Source organism: Artemia sp. Qi Xiang Cuo, chromosome 13 (assembly GCF_049724085.1).
Source record: "Artemia sp. Qi Xiang Cuo chromosome 13, ASM4972408v1, whole genome shotgun sequence".
Classification (NCBI taxonomy): Eukaryota; Metazoa; Arthropoda; class Branchiopoda; order Anostraca; family Artemiidae; genus Artemia; species Artemia sp. Qi Xiang Cuo.
In genome coordinates, this window is record NC_142806.1 from 46797932 (window position 1) to 46823886 (window position 25955).

General features: G+C 33.6%; 1 protein-coding gene across 1 annotated transcript in view; it reads left to right on the forward strand.

Annotated features, from left to right (window-relative positions):
* The window catches only part of LOC148945341 (dual 3',5'-cyclic-AMP and -GMP phosphodiesterase 11-like), a 256119-nt gene that overhangs the window by 182680 nt on the left and 47484 nt on the right, over positions 1 to 25955 (forward strand). Inside the window, exon 10 of the mRNA XM_089099013.1 lies at positions 14095 to 14192. Within this exon, the coding sequence (XP_088955139.1) occupies positions 14095 to 14192 (98 nt within the window). The remainder of the gene's footprint in view (positions 1 to 14094; positions 14193 to 25955) is intronic.

The window sequence follows — 25955 nt, forward strand, 5'->3', positions numbered from 1 at the left end:
CAACTATACTTTACAGCTTTTTGATTGTCTCAACACCAAGAAATACTTTTCAAAGACCATTTCAGAGCAAGTTACATTCTTAATGTCCCTCCTAAACCCATTTTGCAACTTGAAGTGATTATCTTTTTCACCCACAACTATACTTTACAGCTTTTTGTTTACCTCATCACCAAGAAATACCTTTCAAAGACCATTTCAGAGCAAGTTACTTTCTTAATGTCCCTCCTAAACCCATTTTGCAACTTTAGGAACTTATTTTATCCCGCCACAAATATACTTTACAGCTTTTAGATTGTCACAACACCAAGAAATACTTTTCAAAGACCATTTCAGAGAACGTTACTTTCTTAATGTTCATCCTAAACCCATTTTGAAACTTGAAGTACTTATCTTTTTCACCCACAACTATACTTTACATCTTTTAGGATACCTCAACACCAAGAAATACTTTTCAAAGATCATTTAAGAGCAAGTTACTTTCTTAATGTTCATCCTAAATCCAATTTCAAACTTGAAGTACTTATCGTTTTCAACAACAACTGTACTTTACAGCTTTTTGGATAACTCAAAAACAAGAAATAATCTTCAATTACCCTTTAAAAGCAACTTACATTCTTAAAGTTCATCCTAAACACATTTTCTAACTTCAAGTATCTATCTTTTTCACCCACAACTATTCTTTACAGCTTTTTGAATGTCCCAAAACAAAGAAATAACTTTCACGGACCATTTCAAAACACGTTACTTTCTTAATGTCACTCCTAAACCCATTTTCCAACTTGTAGTACTTATCTTTTTAACTCACAACTATACTTTACATCTTTTTGGATACCTCAACACCAATAAATACTTTTCATAGACCATTTCAGAGCAAGTTACTTTCTTAATTTCCCTCCTAAACCCATTTTTAAACTTGTAGTACTTATATTTTTCAACCACAACTGTACTTTACAGCTTTTTGGATAATTAAAAACAAAGAAATACTTTTCAAAATGCATTTCAGAGCAAGTTACTTTCTTAATGTCCCTCATAAACCCATTTTCCAACTTGAAGTACTTATCTTTTTCACCCACAACTATACTTTACAGCATTTTGGTTACCACAACACCAAGAAATACCTTTCAAAAACCATTTCAGAGCAAGTTACTTTCTTAATGTCCCTCTTAAACCCATTTTCCAACTTGAAGTACTTATCTTTTTCACCCACAACTATACTTTACATCTTTTTGAATGTCCCAACACCAAAAAATATTTTTCAAAGATCATTTCAGAGCAAGTTACTTGCTTAACGTTCCTCCTAAACCCATTTTGCAACTTGAAGTACTTATCTTTTTCACCCACAACTATACTTTACAGATTTTTGGATACCGCAACACCAAGAAATACCTTTCAAAGAACATTTCAGAGCAAGTTAATTTCTTAATGTCCCTCCTAAACCTTTTTTCCAACTTGAAGTAATTATCTTTTTCACACACAACTATACTTTACAGCTTTCTGGATACCTCAACACCAAGAAATACTTTTCAAAGACCATTTCAGAGCAAGTTACTTTCTTAATGTCCTTCCTAAACCCTTTTTCCAACTTGAAGTACTTATATTTTTCACCACAACTATACTTTACAGCTTTTTTAATGTTTCAACACCAAGCAATACTTTTCAAAGGCGTTTCAGGACAAGTTATTTTCTTAATTTATTTCTTAAACCAATTTTACAAAATCTAAATTTTTCCATAGCAGATAGAAAAAGCTATATCATAGCTGTGAATATTTTGTCGAAAGATAAGCAGTTCTATTTCAATTTTAAATTTTTTCAATGAAGTGAAGAAAAGTTCAAGTCCTCTTCTGAATTTTCTCAATGAAAAAGAAATTAGTTTTTATTCAATTCTATTTTTCCAAATAATATAAAAATTTTCCACTTTAGTTCAGATTTTTCTCAAAGGGATGTAAAATTTAAAATACTGTTCCAAATTTTCTCAACGATGTGAAGAAAAGTTCAAGTTCTCTTCTGAACTTTAACAAAGAACACACTGCAATTCTAATTTCTCCAGAGAAAACAAAAATCTTCCACTTGAGTTCTATATTTCACAAAGACTTAAAGAAATTTAAAGTTCAATTCTAATTTTTCGATGGATGATAGAAAAAGTAATCCCCAACCCGAAGGACCCCCCCGGTCCCCAAAGGCCCGAGGCCCCAGGCCCCCCGGTCCCCACAATGCCCACCAAAGGACACCAAACCCAAAGGCCCACAAAGGCCCCCCGACACACCCCAAAGACCAACAAACAAAAATTTCTCTTAGAAATAATATTTTTCATCACTGATAACACTTTTCTGTTTGAACTAGCAAGTTTTCTACCAAAGATACCAAATATTTTCATAGAAGTAACATTTTTTGATTGTGATAACAACTTTTCTGTCAGAAGTAGCAAGTTTTGCTTAACACTACCAAACCCACTCATCAAAGTAATAATATTTTACTTTAATACTAACATACTTTTACTGAACAAACAAAAATTTTTCTTATAAATAATATTTTTCGTCAATGATAACAATTTTGCTGTTCTAACGATAAAGTTTTCTACCATAGATAAAAAATTTTTTCTTATAAATAAATTTTTGTATTTTCATAACTCTTCTATAAGAAGTAGCACGTTTTTCTTAACGCTAACAAACCTTCTCATCAAAGTAATGATATTTCACCTTAATACTAACATACTTTTACTGAACAAACAAAAATTTCTCTTATAAATAATATTTTTCATCACTGTTAACACTTTTCTGTTCGAACTAGCAAGTTTTCTACCAAAGATACCAAATATTTTCATAGAAGTAACATTTTTTGATTGTGATAACAACTTTTCTGTCAGAAGTAGCAAGTTATGCTTAACACTAACAAACCCACTCATCAAAGTAATGATATTTTACCTTAATACTGAACAGACAGAAATTTCTCTTAGAAATAATATTTTTCGTCAGTGATAACACTTTTTCTGTTCGAACTAACATGTTTTCTACCAAAGATACCTTTTTTTTCGTAGACGTACCATTTTTTTATTATGATAACAACTTTTCTATCAGAAGTAGCAAGTTTTGCTTAACACTAACAAACATTCTCATCAAAGTAATGATATTTTACCCTTAATACTAACATACTTTTACTGAACACACACAAATTTCTCTTAGAAATAATATTTTTCATCAGTGATAACACTTTTCTGTTCGAACTAGCAAGTTTTCTACCAAATATACCAAAAAATTTCTTAGAAGTAACATTTTTTTATTGTGATAACAACTTTTCTGTCAGAAGTAGCAAGTTTTGCTTAACACTAACAAACCTTCTCATCAAAGTAACAACATTTTACCCTAATACTAACATACTTTTACTAAACAAACAAAAATTTCTCTTAGAAATAATATTTTTCATTAATGATAACACTTTTTCTGTTCGAACTAGCAAGTTTTCTAGCAAAGATACCAAATTTTTTCATAGAAGTAACATTTTTTGATTGTGATAACAACTTTTCTGTCAGAAGTAGCAAGTTTTGCATAACACTAACAAACATTCTCATCAAAGTAACAATATTTTACTTTAATATTAACATACTTTTACTGGACACACACAAATTTTTCTCAGAAATAATATTTTTCGTCAATGATAACACTTTTTCTGTTCGAACTAGCAAGTTTTCTAGCAAAGATACCAAATTTTTTCTTAGAAGTAAAATTTTTTGATTGTGATAACAACTTTTCTGTCAGAAGTAGCAAGTTTTGCTTAACAATAACAAACCTTCTAATCAAAGTAACAACATTTTACCCTAATACTAACATACTTTTACTGAACAAACAAAAATTTCTCTTAGAAATAATATTTTTCATCAATGATAACACTTTTTCTGTTCGAACTAGCAAGTTTTCTGTAAAGATACCAAATTTTTTCATAGAAGTAACATTTTTTGATTGTGATAACAACTTTTCTGTCAGAAGTAGCAAGTTTTGCTTAACACTAAAAAAAATTCTAATAAAAGTAAAGATATTTTAAGTTAATACTACCATACTTTTAATGAACACACACAAATTTCTCTTAGAAATAATATTTTTCGTCAATGATAACACTTTTTCTGTTCGAACTAGCAAGTTTTCTAGCAAAGATACCAAATTTTTTCATAGAAGTAACATTTTTTGATTGTGATAACAACTTTTCTGTCAGAAGTAGCAAGTTTTGCTTAACACAAACAAACCTTCTCATCAAAGTAATGATATTTTACCTTAATACTAACATACTTTTACTGAACAAACAAAAATTTCTCTTAGAAATAATATTTTTCATCACTGATAACACTTTTCAGTTCGAACTAGCAAGTTTTCTACCAAATATACCAAATATTTTCATAGAAGTAACATTTTTTGATTGTGGTAACAACTTTTCTGTCAGAATTAGCAAGTTTTGCTTAAGACTAACAAACATTCTCATCAATGTAATGATATTTTACCTTAATACTAACATACTTTTACTGAACACACAGAAATTTCTCTTAGAAATAATATTTTTCATCAGTGATAACACTTTCTGTTCGAACTAGCAAGTTTTCTACCAAAGATACCAAATTTTTTCGTAGAAAGACCATTTTTTGATTGGGATAACAACTTTTCTGTCAGAAGTAGCAAGTTTTGCTTAACACTAACAAACATTCTCATCAAAGTAACAATATTTTACTTTAATACTAACATACTTTTACTGAACACACACAAATTTTTCTTAGAAATAATATTTTTCGTCAATGATAACACTTTCTGTTCGAACTATCAAGTTTTCTACCAAAGATACCAAATTTGTTCGTAGAAGTAACATTTTTTGATTGTGATAACAACTTTTCTGTCAGAAGTAGCAAATTTTGCTTATAAATAACAGGCATTCTAATCAAAGTAATGATATTCTAAGCTACTACTAACCTACTATTACTCAACACACACCCATTTCTCGTGTAAGTAATAGTTTTCTATAGTGATAACAATTTTTCTATTCGAACTATCAAATTTTCTAGCAAAGATACCAAATATGTTCTTAGAAGTAACATTTTTGATTGTAATAGCAACTTTTCTGTCAGACATAGCAAGTTTTTCTTAACACTAACAAACATTCACATCAAAGTAAGGATATTTTACCTTAATACTAACATACTTTTAATGAACACACTAAAATTTCGCTTAGAAATAATATTTTTCGACAGTGATAACTCTTTCTGTTCGAACTAGCAAATTTTCTACCAAACATATCAAATTTTTTCGTAGAAGTAACATTTTTTTATTTTGATAACAAATTTTCTGTCAGAAGTAACAAGTTTTGCTTAACACTAACAAACCTTTTCATCAAAGTAACGACATTTTACCTTAATACTAACATACTTTTACTGAACAAGCACACAAAGTTCTCTTAGAAATAATATTTTTCACTTCTATGTCTGAATCTATTTGTTTACATGTCTAGGTTGATGTTTGGTTAGGTTAGGTTAGGTTATCTAAGTTAGGTTAGGCTAGCTAAGTTAGGTTAGGTTAGCTAGTAAATATTTCTCCATATGTAAGTTAGGTTAGGTTAGGTTAACTTATCATGAGCGCTCATGATAAGCTAACCTAGCCTAACTAAAGCATGATACAAAGTCGACATGGGTGGATTTTCCGGCGAGTATGGTTTGGTTAGGTTAGATCAAGTTAGGTTAGGTTAGGTTAAGTTAGGTTAGGTTAGGTTAGCCTACGTACGTGCGCGTACGTAGGCTAACCTAACCTAACCTAACTTGATTAGAAGGTTTGTTAGTGTTACGCAAAACTTGCTAATTCTGACAGAAAAGTTGTTATCACAATCAAAAAATGTTACTTCTAAGAAAAAATTTGGTATCTTTGCTAGAAAACTTGCTAGTTCGAACAGAAAAAGTGTTATCATTGACTAAAAATATTATTTCAGAGAAAAATTTGTGTGTATTCAGTAAAAGTATGTTAGTATTAAAGTAAAATATTGTTACTTTGATGAGAATGTTTGTTAGTGTTATGCAAAACTTGCTACTTCTGACAGAAAAGTTGTTATCACAATAAAAAAATGTTACTTCTATGAAAAAATTTGGTAGCTTTGGTAGAAAACTTGCTAGTTCGAACAGAAAAAGTGTTATCATTGATGAAAAATATTAATTATAAGATAACTTTTTGTTTTTTCAGTAAAAGTATGTTAGTATTATGGTAAAATGTTGTTACATTGATGAGAAGGTTTGTTAGTGTTAAGCAAAACTTGCTACTTCTGACAGAAAAGTTGTTATCTCAATAAAAAAATGTTACTTCTAAGAAATTTTTTGGTATATTTGGTAGAAAACATGCTAGTTCAAACAGAAAAAGTGTTATCACTGACGAAAAATATTATTTCTAAGAGAAATTTGTGTGTGTTCCGTAAAAGTATGTTAGGATTAAGGTAAAATATCATTACTTTGATGAGAATGTTTGTTAGTGTTAAGCAAAACTTGCTACTTCTGACAGAAAAGTTGTTATCATAATAAAAAAATGGTACGTCTACGAAAACATTTGGTATCTTTGGTAGAAAACATGTTAGTTCAAACAGAAAAAGTGTTATCACTGACGAAAAATATTATTTCTAAGAGAAATTTCTGTCTGTTCAGTAAAAGTATGTTAGTATTAAGGTAAAATATCATTACTTTGATGAGTGGGTTTGTTAGTGTTAAGCATAACTTGCTACTTCTGACAGAAAAGTTGTTATCACAATCAAAAAATGTTACTTCTATGAAAATATTTGGTATCTTTGGTAGAAAACTTGCTAGTTCAAACAGAAAAGTGTTATTAGTGATGAAAATATTATTTCTAAGAAACATTTGCGTGTGTTCAGTAAAAGTATGTTAATATTAAGGGTAAAATACCATTACTTTGATGAGAATGTTTGTTAGTGTTAAGCAAAACTTGCTACTTCTGACAGAAAAGTTTTTATCACAATCTAAAATATTATTTATACTATAAAATTTTTTATCTTTGTTAGAAAACTTGCTAATTTTAACATCAAAATGGTTATAATTAATGAAAAATATTATTTCTAAGAAAAATTTAAGTTTGTTTAGTAAAAGTATGATAGTGTTAAGTTAAAATATCATTACTTTGATGAGTGGGTTTGTTAGTGTTAAGCAAAACTTGCTACTTCTGACAGAAAAGTTGTTATCACAATCAAAAATGTTGCTTCTATGAAAATATTTGGTATCTTTGGTAGAAAACTTGCTAGTTCGAACGGAAAAGCGTTATCAGTAATGAAAAATATTATTTATAAGATAATTTTTTGTTTGTTGGTGTGTGGGGTGGGTCGGTGGGCGTTGGGGGGCGTGGGGGTGCAGGGTCCTTGGGGGGGCATGGGGGGGGCGGGGGGGCCGCGGGCCTTTGGGGACCGGGGGGTTCCTTCGGGTTGGGGATTACTTTTTCTATCTTCCATCGAAAAATTAGAATTGAACTTTAAATTTCTTTATGTCTTTGTGAAATATAAAACTGAAGTGGAAGATTTTTGTTTTCTCTGGAGAAATTAGAATTGAAGTGTGTTCTTTGGTAAAGTTCAGAAGAGAACTTGAACTTTTCTTCACATCGTTGAGAAAATTTGGAACAGTATTTTAAATTTTTTATCCCTTTGAGAAAAATCTGAACTAAAGTGGAAAATTTTTATATTATTTGGAAAAATAGAATTGAATAAAAACTAATTTCTTTTTCATTGAGAAAATTCAGAAGAGAACTTGAACTTTTCTTCACTTCATTGAGAAAATTTAAAATTAAAATAGAACTGCTTATCTTTCAAGAAAATATTCACAGCTATGATATAGCTTTTTCTATCTACTCTGGAAAAATTTAGAATTTGTAAAATTGGTTTAAGAAGCATATTAAGAAAAGAACTTGTTCTGAAATGCCTTTGAAAAGTATTGCTTGGTGTTGGAGCATTCAAAAAGCTGTAAAGTATAGCTGTGGTGAAAAAGATAAGTACTTCAAGTTGGAAAATGGGTTTAGGAGGGACATTAAGAAAGTAACTTGCTCTGAAATGGTCTTTGAAAAGTATTTCTTGGTGTTGAGGTATCCAAAAAGCTGTAAAGTACAGTTGTGGGTGAAAAAGATAAGTACTTCAAGTTGGAAAATGGGTTTAGGAGGAAAATTTTTATATTATTAGGAAAAATAGAATTGAATAAAAACTAATTTCTTTTTCATTGAGAAAATTCAGAAGAGAATTTGAACTTTTCTTCACTTCATTGAGAAAATTTAAAATTGAAAAAGAACTGCTTATCTTTCGAGAAAATATTCACAGCTATGATATAGCTTTTTCTATCTACTATGGAAAAATTTAAAATTTGTAAAATTCGTTTAAGAAGCATATTAAGAAAAGAACTTGTTCTGAAATGCCTTTGAAAAGTATTGCTTGGTGTTGGAGCATTCGAAAAGCTGTAAAGTATAGCTGTGGTGAAAAAGATAAGTACTTCAAGTTGGAAAATGGGTTTAGGAGGGACATTTAGAAAGTAACTTGCTCTGAAATGGTCTTTGAAAAGTATTTCTTGGTGTTTAGGTATCCAAAAAGCTGTTAAGAATAGTTGTGGGTTAACAATATAAGTACTTAAAGTTGGAAAATGAGTTTAGGAGGGACATTAAGAAAGTAACTTGCTCTGAAATGGTCTTTGAAAAGTATTTCTTGGTGTTGAGGTATCCAAAAAGCTGTAAAGTATAGTTGCGAATGAAAAAGATAAGTACTTCAAGTTGGAAAAAGGGTTTAGGAGGGACATTAAGAAAGTAACTTGATCTGAAATGGTCTATGAAAAGTATTTCTTGGTGTTGAGGTATCCAAAAAGCTGTAAAGTATAGTTGTGAATGAAAAAGATAAGTACTTCAAGTTGGAAAATGGGTTTAAGAGGGACATTAAGAAAATAACTTGCTCTGAAATGGTGTTTGAAATGTATTTCTTGGTGTTGAGTTATTCAAAAAGCTGTAAATTATAGTTGTGGGTGAAAAAGATAAATACTTCAAGTTGGAAAATGGGTTTAGGAGGGATATTCAGAAAGTAACTTGCTCTGAAATGATCTTTGAAAAGTATTTCTTGGTGTTGGGACAATCAAAAAGCTGTAAAGTATAGTTGTGGGTGAAAAAGATAAGTACTTCAAGTTGGAAAATGGGTTTAGGAGGGACATTAAGAAAGTAACTTGCTCTGAAATGGTCTTTGAAAGGTATTTCTTGGTGTTGAGGTAACCAAAAAGCTGTAAAGTATAGTTGTGGATGAAAAAGATAAGTACTTCAAGTTGGAAAATGGGTTTAAGAGGGACATTAAGAAAGTAACTTGCTCTGAAATGCCTTTTGAAAGGTATTTCTTGGTGTTGAGGTAACCAAAAAGCTTTAAACTCTAGTTGTGGCTGAAAAAGATAAGTACTTCAATCTGAAATATTTTGTTATGAGGAAAATTTAGAAAGATTTTTTCTCTATAATGGTAGTTGAAAAATTTTTCTTTATGCTTAGGTTACCGAAAAGCTGTAAGGTCTTGTTGCGGGTGGAAAGGATATGTGCTTGATGCTGGAAAAATGTAGTCGAATGGGTATTCACAATGGAAGATTCTATTAAATTTTCTATGAAAAGTATTTCTTGGTGTTGTGAAAACCAAAAAGCTGTAAAGTATAGTTGTGAGTTAAAAAGATAATTACTTCAAGTTGCAAAATGGGTTTAGGAGGGACATTAAGAAAGTAACTTGCTCTGAAATGGTCTTTGAAATGTATTTCTTGGTGTTGAGGTATCCAAAATGCTGTAAAGTATAGTTATGGATGAAAAATATATGTACTTCATGTTGGAAAATGGGCTTAAGAGGGACATTAAGAAAGTAACTTGCTCTGAAATGCCGTTTGAAAAGTATTTCTTGGTGTTGAGGTATCCCAAAAGCAGTAAAGTCTAGTTTTTGGTGAAAAATATAAGTACTTCAAGTTGGAAAATGGGTTTAGCAGGGAAATTAAGAAAGTAACTTGCTCTGAAATGGTCTTTGAAATGTATTTCTTGGTGTTGAGGTATCCAAAAAGCTGTAAAGTATAGTTGCGAATGAAAAATATAAGTACTTCAAGTTGGAAAACTGGTTTAGGAGGGACATTAAGAAAAAAACTTGCTATGAAATTGTCTATGAAAAGTATTTCTTGGTGTTGGTGTATCCAAAAAGCTGTAAAGTACAGTTGTGGGTTAAAAATATAAGTACTTCAAGTTGTAAATTGGGTTTAGGATGGACATTAAGAAAGTAACTTGCTCTGAAATGGTCTTTGAAAAGTATTTCTTGGTGTTGAGGTATCCAAAAAGCTGTAAAGTATAGTTGCGTATGAAAAAGATAAGTACTTCAAGTTGGAAAAAGGGTTTAGGAGGGACATTAAGAAAGTAACTTGCTCTGACATGGTCTATGAAAAGTATTTCTTGGTGTTGAGGTATCCAAAAAGCTGTAAAGTATAGTTGTGGATGAAAAAGATAAGTACTTCAAGTTGGAAAATGGGTTTAAGAGGGAAATTAAGAAAGTAACTTGCTCTGAAATGGTATTTGAAAGGTATTTCTTGGTGTTGAGGTATCCAAACAGATGTAAAGTATAGTTGTGGGTGAAAAAAATAAGTACTTCAAGTTGGAAAATGGGTTTAGGAGGGACATTAAGAAAGTAACTTGCTCTGAAATGGTCTTTGAAAAGTATTTCTTGGTGTTGGGAAACTCAAAATGCTGTAAAGTATAGTTGTGGGTGAAAAAGATAAGTACTTCAAGTTGGAAAATGGGTGTAGGAGGGACATTAAGAAAGTAACTTGCTCTGAAATGGTCTTTGAAAGGTATTTCTTGGTGTTGAGGTAACCAAAAAGCTGTAAAGTATAGTTGTGGATGAAAAAGATAAGTACTTCAAGTTGGAAAATGGGTTTAGGAGGGACATTAAGAAAGTAACTTGCTCTGAAATGCCATTTGAAAAGTATTTCTTGGTGTTGAGGTATCCAAAAAGCTGTACATTATAGTTTTAGGGGAAAAAGATAAGCACTTCACGTTGTAAAATGGGTTTAGGTGACACATTCATAAAGGAACTTTCTCTGAAATGGTATTTGAATAAAAATTCTTGGTGTTGAAGTATCAAAGAGGCTGTAAAGTATATTTGTGGGTGAAAAAGATAAGTACTTCAAGTTGGAAAATGGGTTCAGTAGGTACATTAATAAAGTAACGTGCTCTGAAATGGTCTTTGAAATTTATTTCTTGGTGTTGTGAGAATCAAAAAGATATAAACTCTAGTTGTGGTTGAAAAAGATAATTACTTCAAGTTGGAAAATGGGTTTAGGAGGGACATTAAGAAAGTAACTTGCTCTGAAATGGTCTTTGAAGAGTATTTCTTGGTGTTGAGGTATCCAAAAGCTGTAAAGTACAGTTGTGGGTGAAAAGGATAAGTACTTCAAGTTTCAAAATGGGTTTAGGATGAACATTAAGAAAGTAACTTGCTCTGAAATGGTCTTTGAAAAGTATTTCTTGGTGTTGAGGTATCCAAAAAGCTGTAAAGTATAGTTGTGGGTGAAAAAGATAAGTACTTCAAGTTGCAAAATGGGTTTAGGATGAACATTAAGAAAGTAACTTTCTCTGAAATGGTCTTTGAAAAGTATTTCTTGGTGTTGGGACATTCAAAAAGCTGTAAAGTATAGTTGTGGGGGAAAAAGATAAGTACTTCAAGTTGCAAAATGGGTTTAGGAGGGACAATAAGAAAGTAACTTGCTCTGATATGGTCTTTGAAAGGTATTTCTTGGTGTTGAGGTAACCAAAAAGCTGTAAAGTATAGTTGTGGGTGAAAAAGATAAGTACTTCAAGTTGCAAAATGGGTTTAGGAGGGACATTAAGAATGTAACTTGCTCTGAAATGGTCTTTGAAAAGTATTTCTTGGTGTTGGGACAATCAAAAAGCTGTAAAGTATAGTTGTGGGTGAAAAAGATAAGTATTTCAAGTTGGAAAAAGGGTTTAGGAGGGTCATTAAGAAAGTAACTTGTTCTGAAATGGTCTTTGAAAAGTATTTATTGGTGTTGAGGTATCCAAAAAGCTGTAAAGTATAGTTGTGAGTGAAAAAGATAAGTACTTCAAGTTGGAAAATGGGTTTAGGAGGGACATTAAGAAAGTAACTTGCTTGTCTTAGTCGATTACGTCATTCTATGCCCATACATGAATTCCCGTCATGACCTTCTGATAGGGTTCTACCGATTATGTAATCAATTTCTCAGAAATCCATTTGTCCTAGTTGATTACGTCATTCTATGCACATAAATGGATTCTCGTCATGACCTCCCGATAGGGTTCTACCGATTATGTAATCAATTTATCAGAAATCAAATTGTCTTAGTCGATTACGTCATTCTATGCCCATAAATGAATTCCCGTCATGACCTTCTGATAGGGTTCTACCGGTTATGTAATCAATTTCTCAGAAATCCATTTGTCTTAGTTGATTACGTCATTCTATGCCCATAAATGAATTCCCGTCATGACTTTCTGATATGGTTCTACCGATTATGTAATCAATTTCTCGGGAATTCTCTCCTTTCGATTAAGCAGTCAATATATCTTTTCCCCACCTTCCCCTTAGAAACAACAAATTAATTCCCCTTTCTTGAATCAATAATTCCCCTTAGAAACAACAAATTAATTCCCATTTCGTGACATATCAATCAATCTTGACATCACCTGTCAGACATTATTAAACTTCGCCTGGAAACAATTTCATTAATGATTGACAGTACCTGTCAGACATTATTAAACTTTGCCCGGAAACAATTTGATTAATGACTGACAGCACAGTTGTTCCAAATTCCCAATCGCTTTAATTAACCACGTGTTCTCCCTAGGGACTCTATGCCCAAATTTGGTGTTAAAAAAGTTGTAGGTGGCAGCAGGGGTGCGTGACACGAGTAGCACCTCCGTTTCTACTAGCTTCCTATATGATGTCCGGTATCTGCTTGTTTTAGAAGGGCTTGCTTCTGAAGCTATTATTCCATTTCTTCTTAGGTTTTCCAGGATTATGACCTCTGTGCACTTTTGCCTTCGAAGACAGCTTTTGGCAGATGCGATTTTTCCATTCGATGTATTTAACCCAGCCACCTTAGTCACTGTAGTCGCAGTTCGAGACTCTATGTCTTGGTTATTCTAGGTATACGGTGGAGACATTTTGTCTTGACGGCCGAAACTCCCGTTCTTCCTGAATCTTTAGCGTCCAGGTGATGCAGGCGTGCATGTCAACAGCAAATGATTAACGAATCAAAGATTGATATTTTCAGTTGCATCGAAAGTCTCTAAATTTTAAAGAGGAAAAGTAGCCTGTTGAAACTTGCATTTCTCAGGAGGAGTCTTCACTTTATTTCATTGGAACAACTGTTGTCTGATCGATAATGAACTCCCTAGGTGCATGATCTCAGTCACATATTCACATATTCGATTTCTTTATCATTACCACATGAAGAGGGGATAGGTTTGGCTCATTTTTGGCGCGCATAACTTTCGTCTTTTTTGGGTTCTTGCACGTTTCTGCTAGCTTGTCGAAGTCGGTGTCAGGTGTTAGGATGTTGGTATTCATACTGTTAATGGTCAGTCCTACATTGTCCTCAAGCAGGGACAGTATGGCATACTGAAGGAGCTGTACGTAGCATCTATTAACTCTAGTTGAAATATCAACCAGTACTGCATGAGGATAAGTCGATATGCTGGACATCACAAAGCTTACAGGAGAGTGGTAAAAATGAAAAATATTTTTTAAGTCTTTCTACAAACCATTATTTATGGAAAAAAAAACTACATAGCTTGAATATATCATGCAACCAGGGCCTAATCCAGAATTTATTCTGGGGGGGGGGGGTTTGGTTACACAAAAATAAAGCTTTAAAAATGGATAAAAAAATGTTTAGGCGTATTTAGTTATGTTTTTACGAGTCGAACAAACATTTCGGGGGGAGGGTAAGGGTTCAAACCCCTTACACCCCCTGGATATAGTTTTGCATGCAATACAACTCCTTTTAAGTTACCATAGTCGTATTTTCGTCATAGCTGTTTGTCTTATGGCTATCATTAATATTTTTTTTAGGTATTGTTGTTACATGAAAAATCAATGGGCACATTCACTCGTGTTTTTGATTTGGACCATAAAGATGTTGAAAGTGGAGAGTTCGAAAACCGGTTAAGGTAACAGGTCCGAATTAGCTTTTAATTTTTCCTAATTTATCTTTTGCAGCTTCTGTTTTGTTGGCTGAGACCTATGGATTATCTTTGTTTTGTTTTTTCTTTTGTTTTCAGCTATCGTGGTTGATACTTGCACGCTTCCTCTGTAAAAAAATTGTTAACTTTTTAGGAGAACCGGAAATTAATTCTTGCACTTTCTCTGTTGGTCGTGAGTATGTTAATGATTTACTGTATTAGTATATTAATATGAACAATATATATATATATATATATATATATATATATATATATATATATATATATATATATATATATATATATATATATATATATATATATATATATATATATATATATATATATATATATATATATATATAAGAAGATTCTAAATTTGTGCCAGTGAATATTAGTATAAAACAAAAACAATTGACTTATTCCGAATGAATATGACAGAACAGTACAAATTTTCTCCTAGATTTAAAGAAAAACATAAAATATTCTAAGCATAAGTTTTTAACAGGGTGAGATGAAGGGCAAGTGTTCCCCGGTGTTAGGGCCTCAGGGGGCTTAGTGCTGGGAACAATTTACAGTAGCAATAGCAGTAGTAGATTATTTTGAAGAGATTTTGTATTTTAGAGGACTATAAATTGGCACAATTTTCAGATTTCCTAGCTAAATCGTTAAAGTCTTAACATGGAAGGTATATATGCAATGACCACGTTCCATCATTTTATTTTTGAGCATGTATTTTAAAAGTACCATACTCACTTTAATTGGTTTATTTGCTTGTTCTACTAGCATTTTTCTTTGATTTTTTTTCTCTAAAAAGGTATAGCCTATACTTTTTTTTGTACTTTTGATGTTTTCGTTTTTCAAAAGGTAACCAAGACTATACATATTGTCCACCGAATACGTTAACAGGTACTGGGGAATGGAGGGGTTTTGTACGGACTCAATTCCCCCTTTCACTCCTGAAATTTTCCTCTTTTCCTGTGATTATTTGTATTTCACACAATTTATCCATCGTTTTCGAAGTCTTGTCACTCCCCTTCCAACAAATTCCTGGTCCGTCCCTGGTGTCTTCAATAGGTTAAGGTCTTACAAGTTGACTGTTTTAAAACCACATTGGACTAGACAAACTTTCGATATTAATTGATCTTACGGAAAGACTAAATGCGCATTGTACACACGCCTCTTTCAGAGGGCACTCTGTGACATAATAAAAAAAAAATATCATGTTTGAAATATACATATAAAATTTCACAGATTTCCTCTGAAATATTTTTGGAAAAGGCCCTTGCCTAAAGCCGATGAAACAAAGATGATAAAACTTACTAGTGAATTGTTAAGATTTTCAACGAAAGCAAGCTTTATAAGCCAATCAGTTGATTAATCCTGGGGGGTTGTGCCTCCTGCCTGTTGAAATAAGGCATAACCTTATACAAAATTTTTCTATTTGTGAATACTTAAATAATTTTTGCTTCTTAAGCTTGACTTTGTTGAATTTTCATTCGACTTAGCCACGTTTAAATGTTCGTAAAGGCCCATTTACAATGATATTTTGTTAATATTGAGATTTAACTAGAGCTAATTTGAGCCAATCAGACTTTTCATAAAAGATTTATATTGGTTAATGCCAATCAAAGTGTTAGCAACGGAAGTGTATTTGAAGGATTTATGTTTGCTCTCAAATATGTTCCTACTCTTTACTAAATTTATACAAAAACCTCCAGCTTTAATTGTTACAGTACAATATGTTCTTCGCTGCAACCATGGAATTCTTTGAACATATTCAGCGCATGCTCTATATTTAAAATAGGCTTCAATTTTTTTATATTTTTATCCTTATATTTCAGTGAAGAAAAACCCGTATGCTTATTCGTCGCTCTAAATATCTTGAGGAGAGAACGGCTTGTGAAGATTAATAATAATAATTAAAAAAAAACAAAAAAAAACTGGTCAACTCCTGCCCGCTCATCTGGAACTGTTTGACCGATGTAGTTATTCTATTAAAGCTTTGTGTCAACACCTTCTAGAAAGGGTTTAATAGGTCCTCCAACTGGAATATTAATCCATTCAGTAAAGTGCAGACGGCACTCTAGTCTTTTAGGGAACTTGATATGTGGCGAAACCACCATTATTTGTGACATTTTCTCTTCATTGTTTATAGTATTTATGTCTCCTAAAAATTTGGTTCCCCTACAATTTTGGCATCAAGAAAGCGAATTAATATTTTTTCCATTTTCGATTTGACTTGACGAATTTTTTTTGGACATGCTGATGATGATCTCTTCCATTGACTGGACTGTTGCTTTGTTTCTGAGTCGTACCCATAGCACTATGTCTCATCACCTGTAATGACCTAGAAATAAACTCTGAAGCAGTTTCAACGTGCTATTTCAGATCGACATTTCTTTTGATCGTCAGTCAGAACACGCGGAAAAACTTAGTGGCAAACCTTATCATGCTCAAATCTTTAGTTAAAATTCGCAGAACCGAGCTCCAACGTATCCTAAAAATCTGTGACAGTTGATATACGCATTTTTTTGTTGGTAGTCTATAAGCATAGGCTCTGGAGTTTTTCTAGACAGTTTCACCATGCCGAGCAGTTGGTAAACGTCCGGACAGTGGCGGATCCAGGGGGGGCGTGGGGGCGCGCGCCCCCGAACATAGTCTAAAGTAGTTTAATTTACCTAATAAGCGCAAGTTTGCGTTAGTTAAACTTGATCCTGACGTAAGTTTGTCGAATCAACCTATTTTGCCCCCTCCCCCTAAAAAACAAAATTCTGGATCCGCCACTGCGTCCATAACGAGGTTTTAATCGAAATTCTCGAACTAGGGTGTTAATCGACATGGGGCCTTTTTCGAAATGAGCAAACCACTCGTGTACATATATTAATTTGACCCATGTCATCCTTCTTGGGAGCTGTTTTTAACAATAAAGCAGACTCAGCAGCGTTTCTTCTGATTAGAAAACAAAATTTTGTAGTTGCAAGTAGACCCCGGTGCCGTGCCGATGAGGGAAGACCGGCGGCGGCAGGGCCAAAAATAGCTCGCCAAACCGCGCCGCCGGTAAGATGTCGGCGGCGCGCCGCCGGCGCGATCAATGTTGACCGCAAACATTAATGTTTTCATCAGTCTTTCTCAAATCACAGCTTAAATTTACAACAGATTCGAGCCTATTCATGCGCTCAAAAATTCATAAGTCACTGGCTGGAAACTGGTCTTCTTCGTTATTCATCAAGAGAAGTAGAAATCTGGTAGAAACGAAATGGCTGTGGCGTTTCAGAACCATTGCATAATACGAGTAGTTGAAGTATCTATTAGCTATGTATTCTTAACATAAATAATTATCAAAATTAGTAGTTTTTTTAATCGAGCATTACTGCATACAAAACTTCAAATACCGTATCACAAAATTCGTCAGTTATCCGGGTAAAAACTTTGAATATAACTTTGAACTTAGAAGCTTAATTTTTTCATAATGTCTTTTGCCAATACCTGTTTTGTCACCTATAAAACGGTTGAAATGGATGACCTTTATATTGATTGTTTTTTTTGGTCTTCTAGATTCCTAAGCAGCGTTCTTGTATTGAAAACTGGTTTTTAATAACAATTTAAAAAAAAATACTTTCTGAAGTGTTTTTTGGCTTCCTTATAGAATAAATGTCATGTAAGCAAAGGTTGAAGAACTGCTTTTTATTGCTTTTGGCCGCTCTTTTGGATGTTATTCATTTTTCTTTCGGGGATTCATTTCAAATTATAAACTGATAAATACCTAATATCAGTCAAGTTATAAAGGGCATCTAAAAGGAATAAGTTTACCAAATTTAAAAATTCTTGATTAACACTTCACATGAGAATATTTCGGTTACATAGGAACAAAGAATACTCGATGGTGTATTCGGTAGGAAAAAAATTGAAGTGCCAGCTATTTTCTTTCGTAAAAAATGAAAAGCTCATCCGTTTTAACTGTAATTAAATGAAATAATATGCAGACACTGAAGTAGCTCCAGGAAGATGTTGGGATTTTCATACTAGTTCGTCACTTTTAATCCAAGCAAAATGTTAGGGCACTTAGTATCAGTTATTGAGTTTAAACTTTGATTTCCAAATTCTCACAAAAATTACCAAATTTAAGAAAGTCGCAACAATAAGTCACATGTGGTCAAAATACTCAAAGACTCCTCTTTGATCCCCACCCAGGCTGAAAGCTTCTGCTATGGTCATTTCCATGGAAATCTCCAAAGAGTTTCTTTTTAAAATAGCTTTTAAGCGTAGTTAGGGGTATTTAGCCTTTTTGCTTTTCTTCAAAGCTTTGAAAAAAGTGTTATAATATGTTACATTTGTTATATTTGTGCATATTTTTGGTAATCATTTGTGGAGTGATCGAATTTTTTAAACCATTGTAGATACTTAAGAACGTTGCAACGTCTAGTACCCTAGTAGTAATCTATCTATATATTTGACGATAGATGGTATAAAGCGACCAGGTTTCACGATAGATGGTATAATGCGACCAGGTTTCAATTGCACATGGAATTACACAAGAATATACAGTGCAGCTTGACATGCACATTGCAAAAAGCGACCAAACCTTTTATATTATATACCTATAAAGTGAACAAACACGTTTTGTGAGTATAATTGAGATTATATAACACAAGCAGACTGGTTTTTGAGGCAGCACCCATTTTTTAGGGCTAATGAGAGAGAGCTGAGGCTATTCTACATATTATACGTTTATTGGTAATTGTAGTCAAATATAAGGAGTGATTTTCATTGCAATTCATATTAGTAAGAAAATTAAATTCAGAGAGAATAGTTTATTTAAGACGATACTAGTAGAGAATATGAGTGGAGCATTTACACTATTTGAGGTTGATGGTGGAGCCGCTAGCAGCAAAGATATACGAGTACAAAACGCGGCTGTGGAAATAACAGGAGGCTGTAGGCCGTGCCATGAATTGGATGATATGCTTGCTAGATATGTGTCATCATTAAGCAAATTTATATTCGAAGAGAAATTATGTTTTGCTGAGAAACTGAATATTGTGCATATAAATAGACTTCAGGCAGCATTAGATGCATTAGTGAAATCTATTGATGAAAATAAATTGAATCAGTGATTATCATTATTGTAATTATGATCAATAAAATTGTTTCTAAATCAAATATATTTTTCTTTCTATAGTAGGCTAGCGTTTATTTTTAGAGTAGAAAAAAATTCTGGTTAGTCTGAAGTTGGTTGTGAGAGTGTTAGGACTCTAAAAAATGGATATATTTGAGAAAGAGCGAATCATGGGGAATCCTGTGTTTATGGAAAAACGTTTGATTCTTGATGATGATTTTCTAGAGCTGTCTATTCAAAGGAAGATATTTTCTCAGGGAATGCTTGTCGATATAATGAAAACTGATTCTCCATCATTAGACTATTGAATGAAGCTTTTACGTCGTGGTCCAAATGCATTTACACAATTTATTGACATATTAATCACGACATGGCAAATGATATTGTGGATATGCTTTTAAACACTAGTTTAGAAATTTTGGAATTTTTTTCTCATGAGAAAGATGGTGTTCAAGGATGATTTACTCCTCTCTCTCTCTCTCTCTCTCTCTCTCTATCCCACTCAATTTTTTGTTGTTGGTAGCTCAGTTTCATTGTGGCAGTGAGAGTGTCAACAGATGAAAAAATGTTCCATACATGTCCACTATGCTTGTACACACTGGGCAGCTGGTCATCACGTGAGAATTGCACAATGATTGATGAGTATAATGAAAAGTGCAGATTATGCAAACCGTGTAAATTGCATAGAGGATATGCTGTACAAATTAAAGGTTGTAATTCCTGTCTTGAAGGGGTGCGAGACTCATCCTAGAGGGCACCTATGCTCTAATTGCCACTATGATAAATGCAATCAGTGGGAGAATACATATCCTCGTATGATTGGAAAGAATCCTAAGCGTGATTTTAGTTTATTGCTAAGAGATTGGTATCGTCGTGGTTTTAGATTGTTCTGGGAGGAGGAGCCGGGTCAGCGATTCAAGTGCTAGAGCAACAAAAGAATTTGGTTTCTACTTCACCGTTGTGAGGACAATGGCTACTATTATTATAAACCCACTAATTTTTATTTGGCTGTGACGGAATGTGATTCGCCACTTGAGGACACTTTTTGTGACATTACTTCAGAGAGAGAAATTGAAACATGTGAATTCGATAAAATGAATGAGAATAGTATCATTGACTATCCAAAGAGATATGACAAGAGTGAAGTTACACTCTACTGTAGAAAATGCGACCCTCACATTGCGGCACAACATGATCAGTCTACTGTAAATTCAGATAATCTACCCGCATTAGTTGTTCTCGACCAATACCTATACTTAGTAGAAGAAGAAATCTAAAGAGTAGAAAAGTCGTTTTTATCATGTATATGCATTTTCCATTTATTAATAAACAATTTTACATATATTTTTAGAACATTTTATTCGTAGGGGACTAAAATCAATATTAAACACGGTTGTAAGTATATTTTCCACTAGAAAGTCGTTCAATCGAGGTAAGTCAACGTAAATGTCGAGAAACTGCTTGTAGGTATAGCCACAACATCTGAATATGAAAAAGAGTAGTGCATGAAAGCCACATGTCTTAGTCGTTAAATCCTGTACTCTTCGTTGATTTTGAATAATGGTTTTCCCACTGCTTTCAATAAAGTTGCTGATGTATGGAGTGTAGAATTTATACAATAGGCCAAGAGGATCAAAAAATTCAATATTCTTCGCTGTTTGAAAGATGCATAGCCAATGGCCGGTCTTCAAAGTCGATGGACTGCTATTAACAATGATTAGGGTATTGTTAAGACTTGGAATGTTCTCAATGAAGTCCGATGGTATACAATAGGACTTGTACTGGGACATGTATGGATCCATGTTAAATACGTTGGTTATTTGGTTTGTGTTCATAGTGCTAGGTCAAGTAGAACACTGTAGTCGGGTGTGGATTTCCAATAGGTTCCAGATTGACTCAGGGATATTAGCATGATACTGTCAGTCAAGGCATCGGCAAATATGCACTCTAAACGTTCATTCCCTGTTCATACTATGCTCATATACTGGGTCCCCAACAAGTCCAAAACAATTACGCCATGATTTTTTGAAAGCATTGAATCTGTTATTCCATTTTCAAATAGTTGGGAGTTATGATCTAAGGATTGCTTGGTAAACTCGTACAGAGTTCTATAGGATTTTGGTCAAATGATAGAGTGTACAGTGGAATACCATTCACTTTGCACACAAGGCTAGATAGACCAAAAAAAATAAAATCATGGGTGATTCATTCCAGGATCCAACGGCACTGCCCCTCTTCACAAAGGCCAAAGTCAATTTTGATGGGATTTCTCCATTGATAAATGATGAATCGGTATAGCTACGAGAGCCGGTTAATGTGACATTGATTGGTGATCGTATGGGGGACAAGAAGTTTAATGTTGTTTCAATTGGCTCTTAGCTTTTCCACTGCCAATGAAACATAGCTCATAACCTGTTGTTTTTGGACATGAAAAATTGTCGATGTGATAATGGCATTTGCATAGGGTGTAGCAGGAAGGGTTTTTCTGAAAAGGAAATTTGATAGAGCCCGATGCAGCTTTATGTCAATCTTGACATTGGGGGGTAACCATTGGGATATATTGAATATCTCATGATTTAATTTTCCAACTAAATGATACTGGGTCAATGTAGACGTCAACTCGCCGTCAGTATCAACACCTGATCGATATTCATATCCCAATGACTGTCCTCTCAACTCCTTATATGCCTCTGGTGTCATCACCATAAATTGTATGTAGCTTCCATAGTTGGACAAATTATTGTTAGTAGTCACCAATGTCCCAATAATAATTGAGTTCATTCACTTGGAAAAGTTGCGTAGAATACAGTTTCTTAGGAGAGACCTTCGGCAGCGGTTGGAGCCGTATTATCTGACTTTTTCTTCACCGCAACATTTAAATCAATAAATCTTGATGACAAATCAATGAAATAGTCTTCATTGGAAAATATCTGAGTGTATATTTTCCGAGAGGGGTTGCTGGGGGTGAAATTGTTCATAGTAGCCATACTTGACTCTGACATCAATATTCCCAGAATTAAACACATTCAATGAGGAGCTGATTGATGGATGCGATTCTTTGTGGGGCAGATAAGTCAACTCAATAGAACAAATCCTTCTTTGATCTTACAATCTTTTCTTTTTCTTCTTCTTCTTAATGGTCTTCGTTGCTTCAGTCTTCCAAGATCTTGTCGATGTCTGTCTCTTTCCATTCTGGTAGATACCGATGAGTGGATGACGCCCACACATCTATTTTAATCCATTCCCCTTTTGCTGAGATTTTAATTGTTAAACAGCGACTCTTGTGAAAAATCTGATATCTTCTTTAGCACTCTCCTTGAAATTCTTACCCGACCCCAAGTCCTGTAGTGTTGAGGCAGCAAAATTTGATGCAGCAGGTACAAGATATTTTCTGGCAAGGGGTAGTGCAGAACAAAATAGCCTAGCAAACCAGCTACCAAGACCATAGCCAGACATTGTAGTACGCCCCTTGTAGTAGTCCAGTCCATGACCTATTTGACGTGGACTCAGCACCAACATAGCAATTGATATCAGGACAGACAAATGGAATTCCTCTATTGTTCATTTTAGGTGCTGGTGCTGTCGACGACGATGGGTCGAAAATGACATGCAATCACGGCTAAACCTTTCGTTATTGCTAGAGGATCACCCAATTCACTTCTTAATGTTAACTGACAGAGTTCTAAATACGAAGTGTTTACAGGAACTTACTGAAGATGCTTTATATTATAGTGACGAACAAGTTGATGGGTTATTTTTCGTTCAAAAAAACGTAGGAGAGTGATATTTGAATTCCCAACTCTCCATGGTTCCGCAAAAGATGCATAGAGAAATATGCAAGGGTCCGAAGCAAAACCAGGTGGATAATCAGCAAAAATAACTTGATCCATCCCGTAAACGGTGCCAGCGTTTTTCCCATTGATCATATTCTGTTTAAAGCCAAGAACATCTCTTAGATTATCATTGAGAATAATTATTTCAGTGTCAACAGGTGAGGTAATGTAAATCCTATCGTATTCCAATGAATAATTAAAATGGAATGTACCATTCCTACGATATGAGATTTTTCTATTGATTGTACGACAACAATATGTCATACCATCATATTCAATATATTTCAATTTGACATGTGGATATTCGCTAGATTTAAGTGCTTTAACCCATTCATACTCGACAGTGACCAATCGAATGGTATAACTTTTATTTCATACACACGATCCTTTCTCAGGATGTCATAGGTATTTTTGAGGATACAATCGACAAGAGCCACTTCATACGCACCGTCAAATTTGATGGCGGGGGAGAGTTTCGTCCAAAAATCACTTGTCTTGTTCAAATCATTGTAGAGAGGATCGGAAACGTTGGACATAAATGTTACTTAGAAATCATTGGGCATTGTCAATATCTTCAACACCGATCCAAGAATCAAAATCAGAGTTGTATCCTAGCAACCGTACAAGTAACTTTTTCTTACCCCTTTGAGTACGAGTATTTAATATCTTTTCAGTTTGATAGAGCTCACCATTATTTTTAACCTTTTGCAGTTTATATTCATAATACCCGCCGAGAATCTCTTCATCTTTGGTATCACGCAACCGATAAGTTATGGGTTTAGTGTCTAGGCTTTTTGCCACTTTAAAAAGTTCTGTGGATCACAAGTAATTCCCCTTTTCAAAAAACATTAGTTGTTCTATTAATTCGAACAGTATCACCAATATTAAATTTTTTCTTCTTCTTGACAATCTTTTCATTGGAATATTGTTGAAAAAAGGTATCAATTGCTTCATGATCAGTATGATGTACTTCCGTTGGGGTTTAATCTGACAGGGGCCGATGACGATAATGATTTGAGATACATGTTTTATCGAAATCATGAATATAATCCGATGCGTTTTTAAATGTGCAATATCTTGAATTGCAATTACAATAGTTCTTATCAATCGTTCGGCCAATGCAGCCTTTATAGGACTATGAGTATGATAAAGCAGTGTATTATATTTCACTAGTACTTTTGCAACATGGAGATGAACAGATTCACTACCATGAATCATTGGTATTTTTTTAAACGAATCTTGTACATACACATTCTCTATAGCCCGAACAACTCTCGTATATGTATTCGACCGCCATGAGCTGGCATGCACTAAATGGCTGAAAACACTAGATGTACGTATAGCTTATTTCCACGGTTAATTTTGATGCCGTTGAATCTTATCTAGAATTAAGAGATCTGCTTGCATTATATGCAATGGGAAAAAGGCTTTAGTTTTTCGATAATGATTAGCACGAAGTCTATGAGTTCTATGCAGAGTGTGACTTAAATCATTTTGTAGATAGTCTTGTGCACTTTTAGTTTGAACCCCAGTGAATTTGGAAAGTGGTGTGGGAACTTAAACTCCCCGCTTCACCAATATTTTCATAAACACCTTTCAGAACTTCAACCATTTTGAACGTAAACACGTAGTGTCACGTCCGCTACCCTTTTGTATACTAGTGGTTGGCGATAGGGGTGACGGTAACATTGACTTGATACGTCTTCGCTTTTGTCTAGCTATCAATGGTGAGCTCCTCCTCCTCATCACCATTGTCAAGTTTCCACTAGGTTTGCTAGTATTATCCAAGGTTGATTTAAAATCTTCTTCTTCTTCATGTTCATATTTTAATAGTGTGGACGATGGTGCATGTTCATTTAATTTTTTAGAATTTGACTATTGCTAATATGGCTTTTGGGGAAGTTTAATGTATTTAGAAAGTTGTATAGATGAGCGTCAAATGATAATAGTCCTTTACGATTTGTAACCATATCATAGATTAAATCAAGTAGGTTATAGCTCTTGCCCTGAATTATAATCCCTTTCCCGTTGCTATCAACTTGAATATGATCTTGACCACTTTCCGTGAGAAATGTTATGAGTCGTTTACTTTGTTCACGATATGAGTGGGGCCTTAGATTTCCGATTTTAAACACAAATTAATTCAATTACTCCTTATTTAATTTTTTTCCAGCAGCAGCAGCAGAATCCTGAGAAGATGGTTTTTCTTTTTATCAATACCACTGGCCCTCACACTTTAGGGCTTATGCTTATCCTCCCGGAGAAGTATATCTTGAAGTAAAAGCAGTTTTTTGTTATCATCAATATTCTCGTTGTCAGTGAATTTACTCAGTTTGTTCTCAAAGTGTTCCGTGAGTGAGAGAGCAATTTCTATTGGAGTCAATTTATAGGGTTTTGCCATTCTCTAGAGAAAACTGTTTACAAGTCCTACAATTATTGGCAGTAAAAGTGTGAAAAAGCAACTGCCCGCCTGAAGAAGACGTTTCCTTTTAAAATTATCTCCTTTGTTTTTAGAGGCCAATGTACGTACAATGGAACGATGTTGCTTTGCCTGTTGCTTAACTACTTTTGGCAGTTGAACATTTCCCATGGTCAAATTTAAACAAAGTTAAGATATTAGATTAATGAAATCATTGTCAATACCATGTTTGAGTATGGCTTTCCTAAGCGAGGATTTTGAAGTGCTTAGAACTGAAAATAAATGTCTATTTTCATGTAGTTTCCTCAGTGTCATGAGGGCAACTAATAGGTCTTTTTACTGTTCACGGGGAGATATACTTTAATTTCATTGTCATAAAT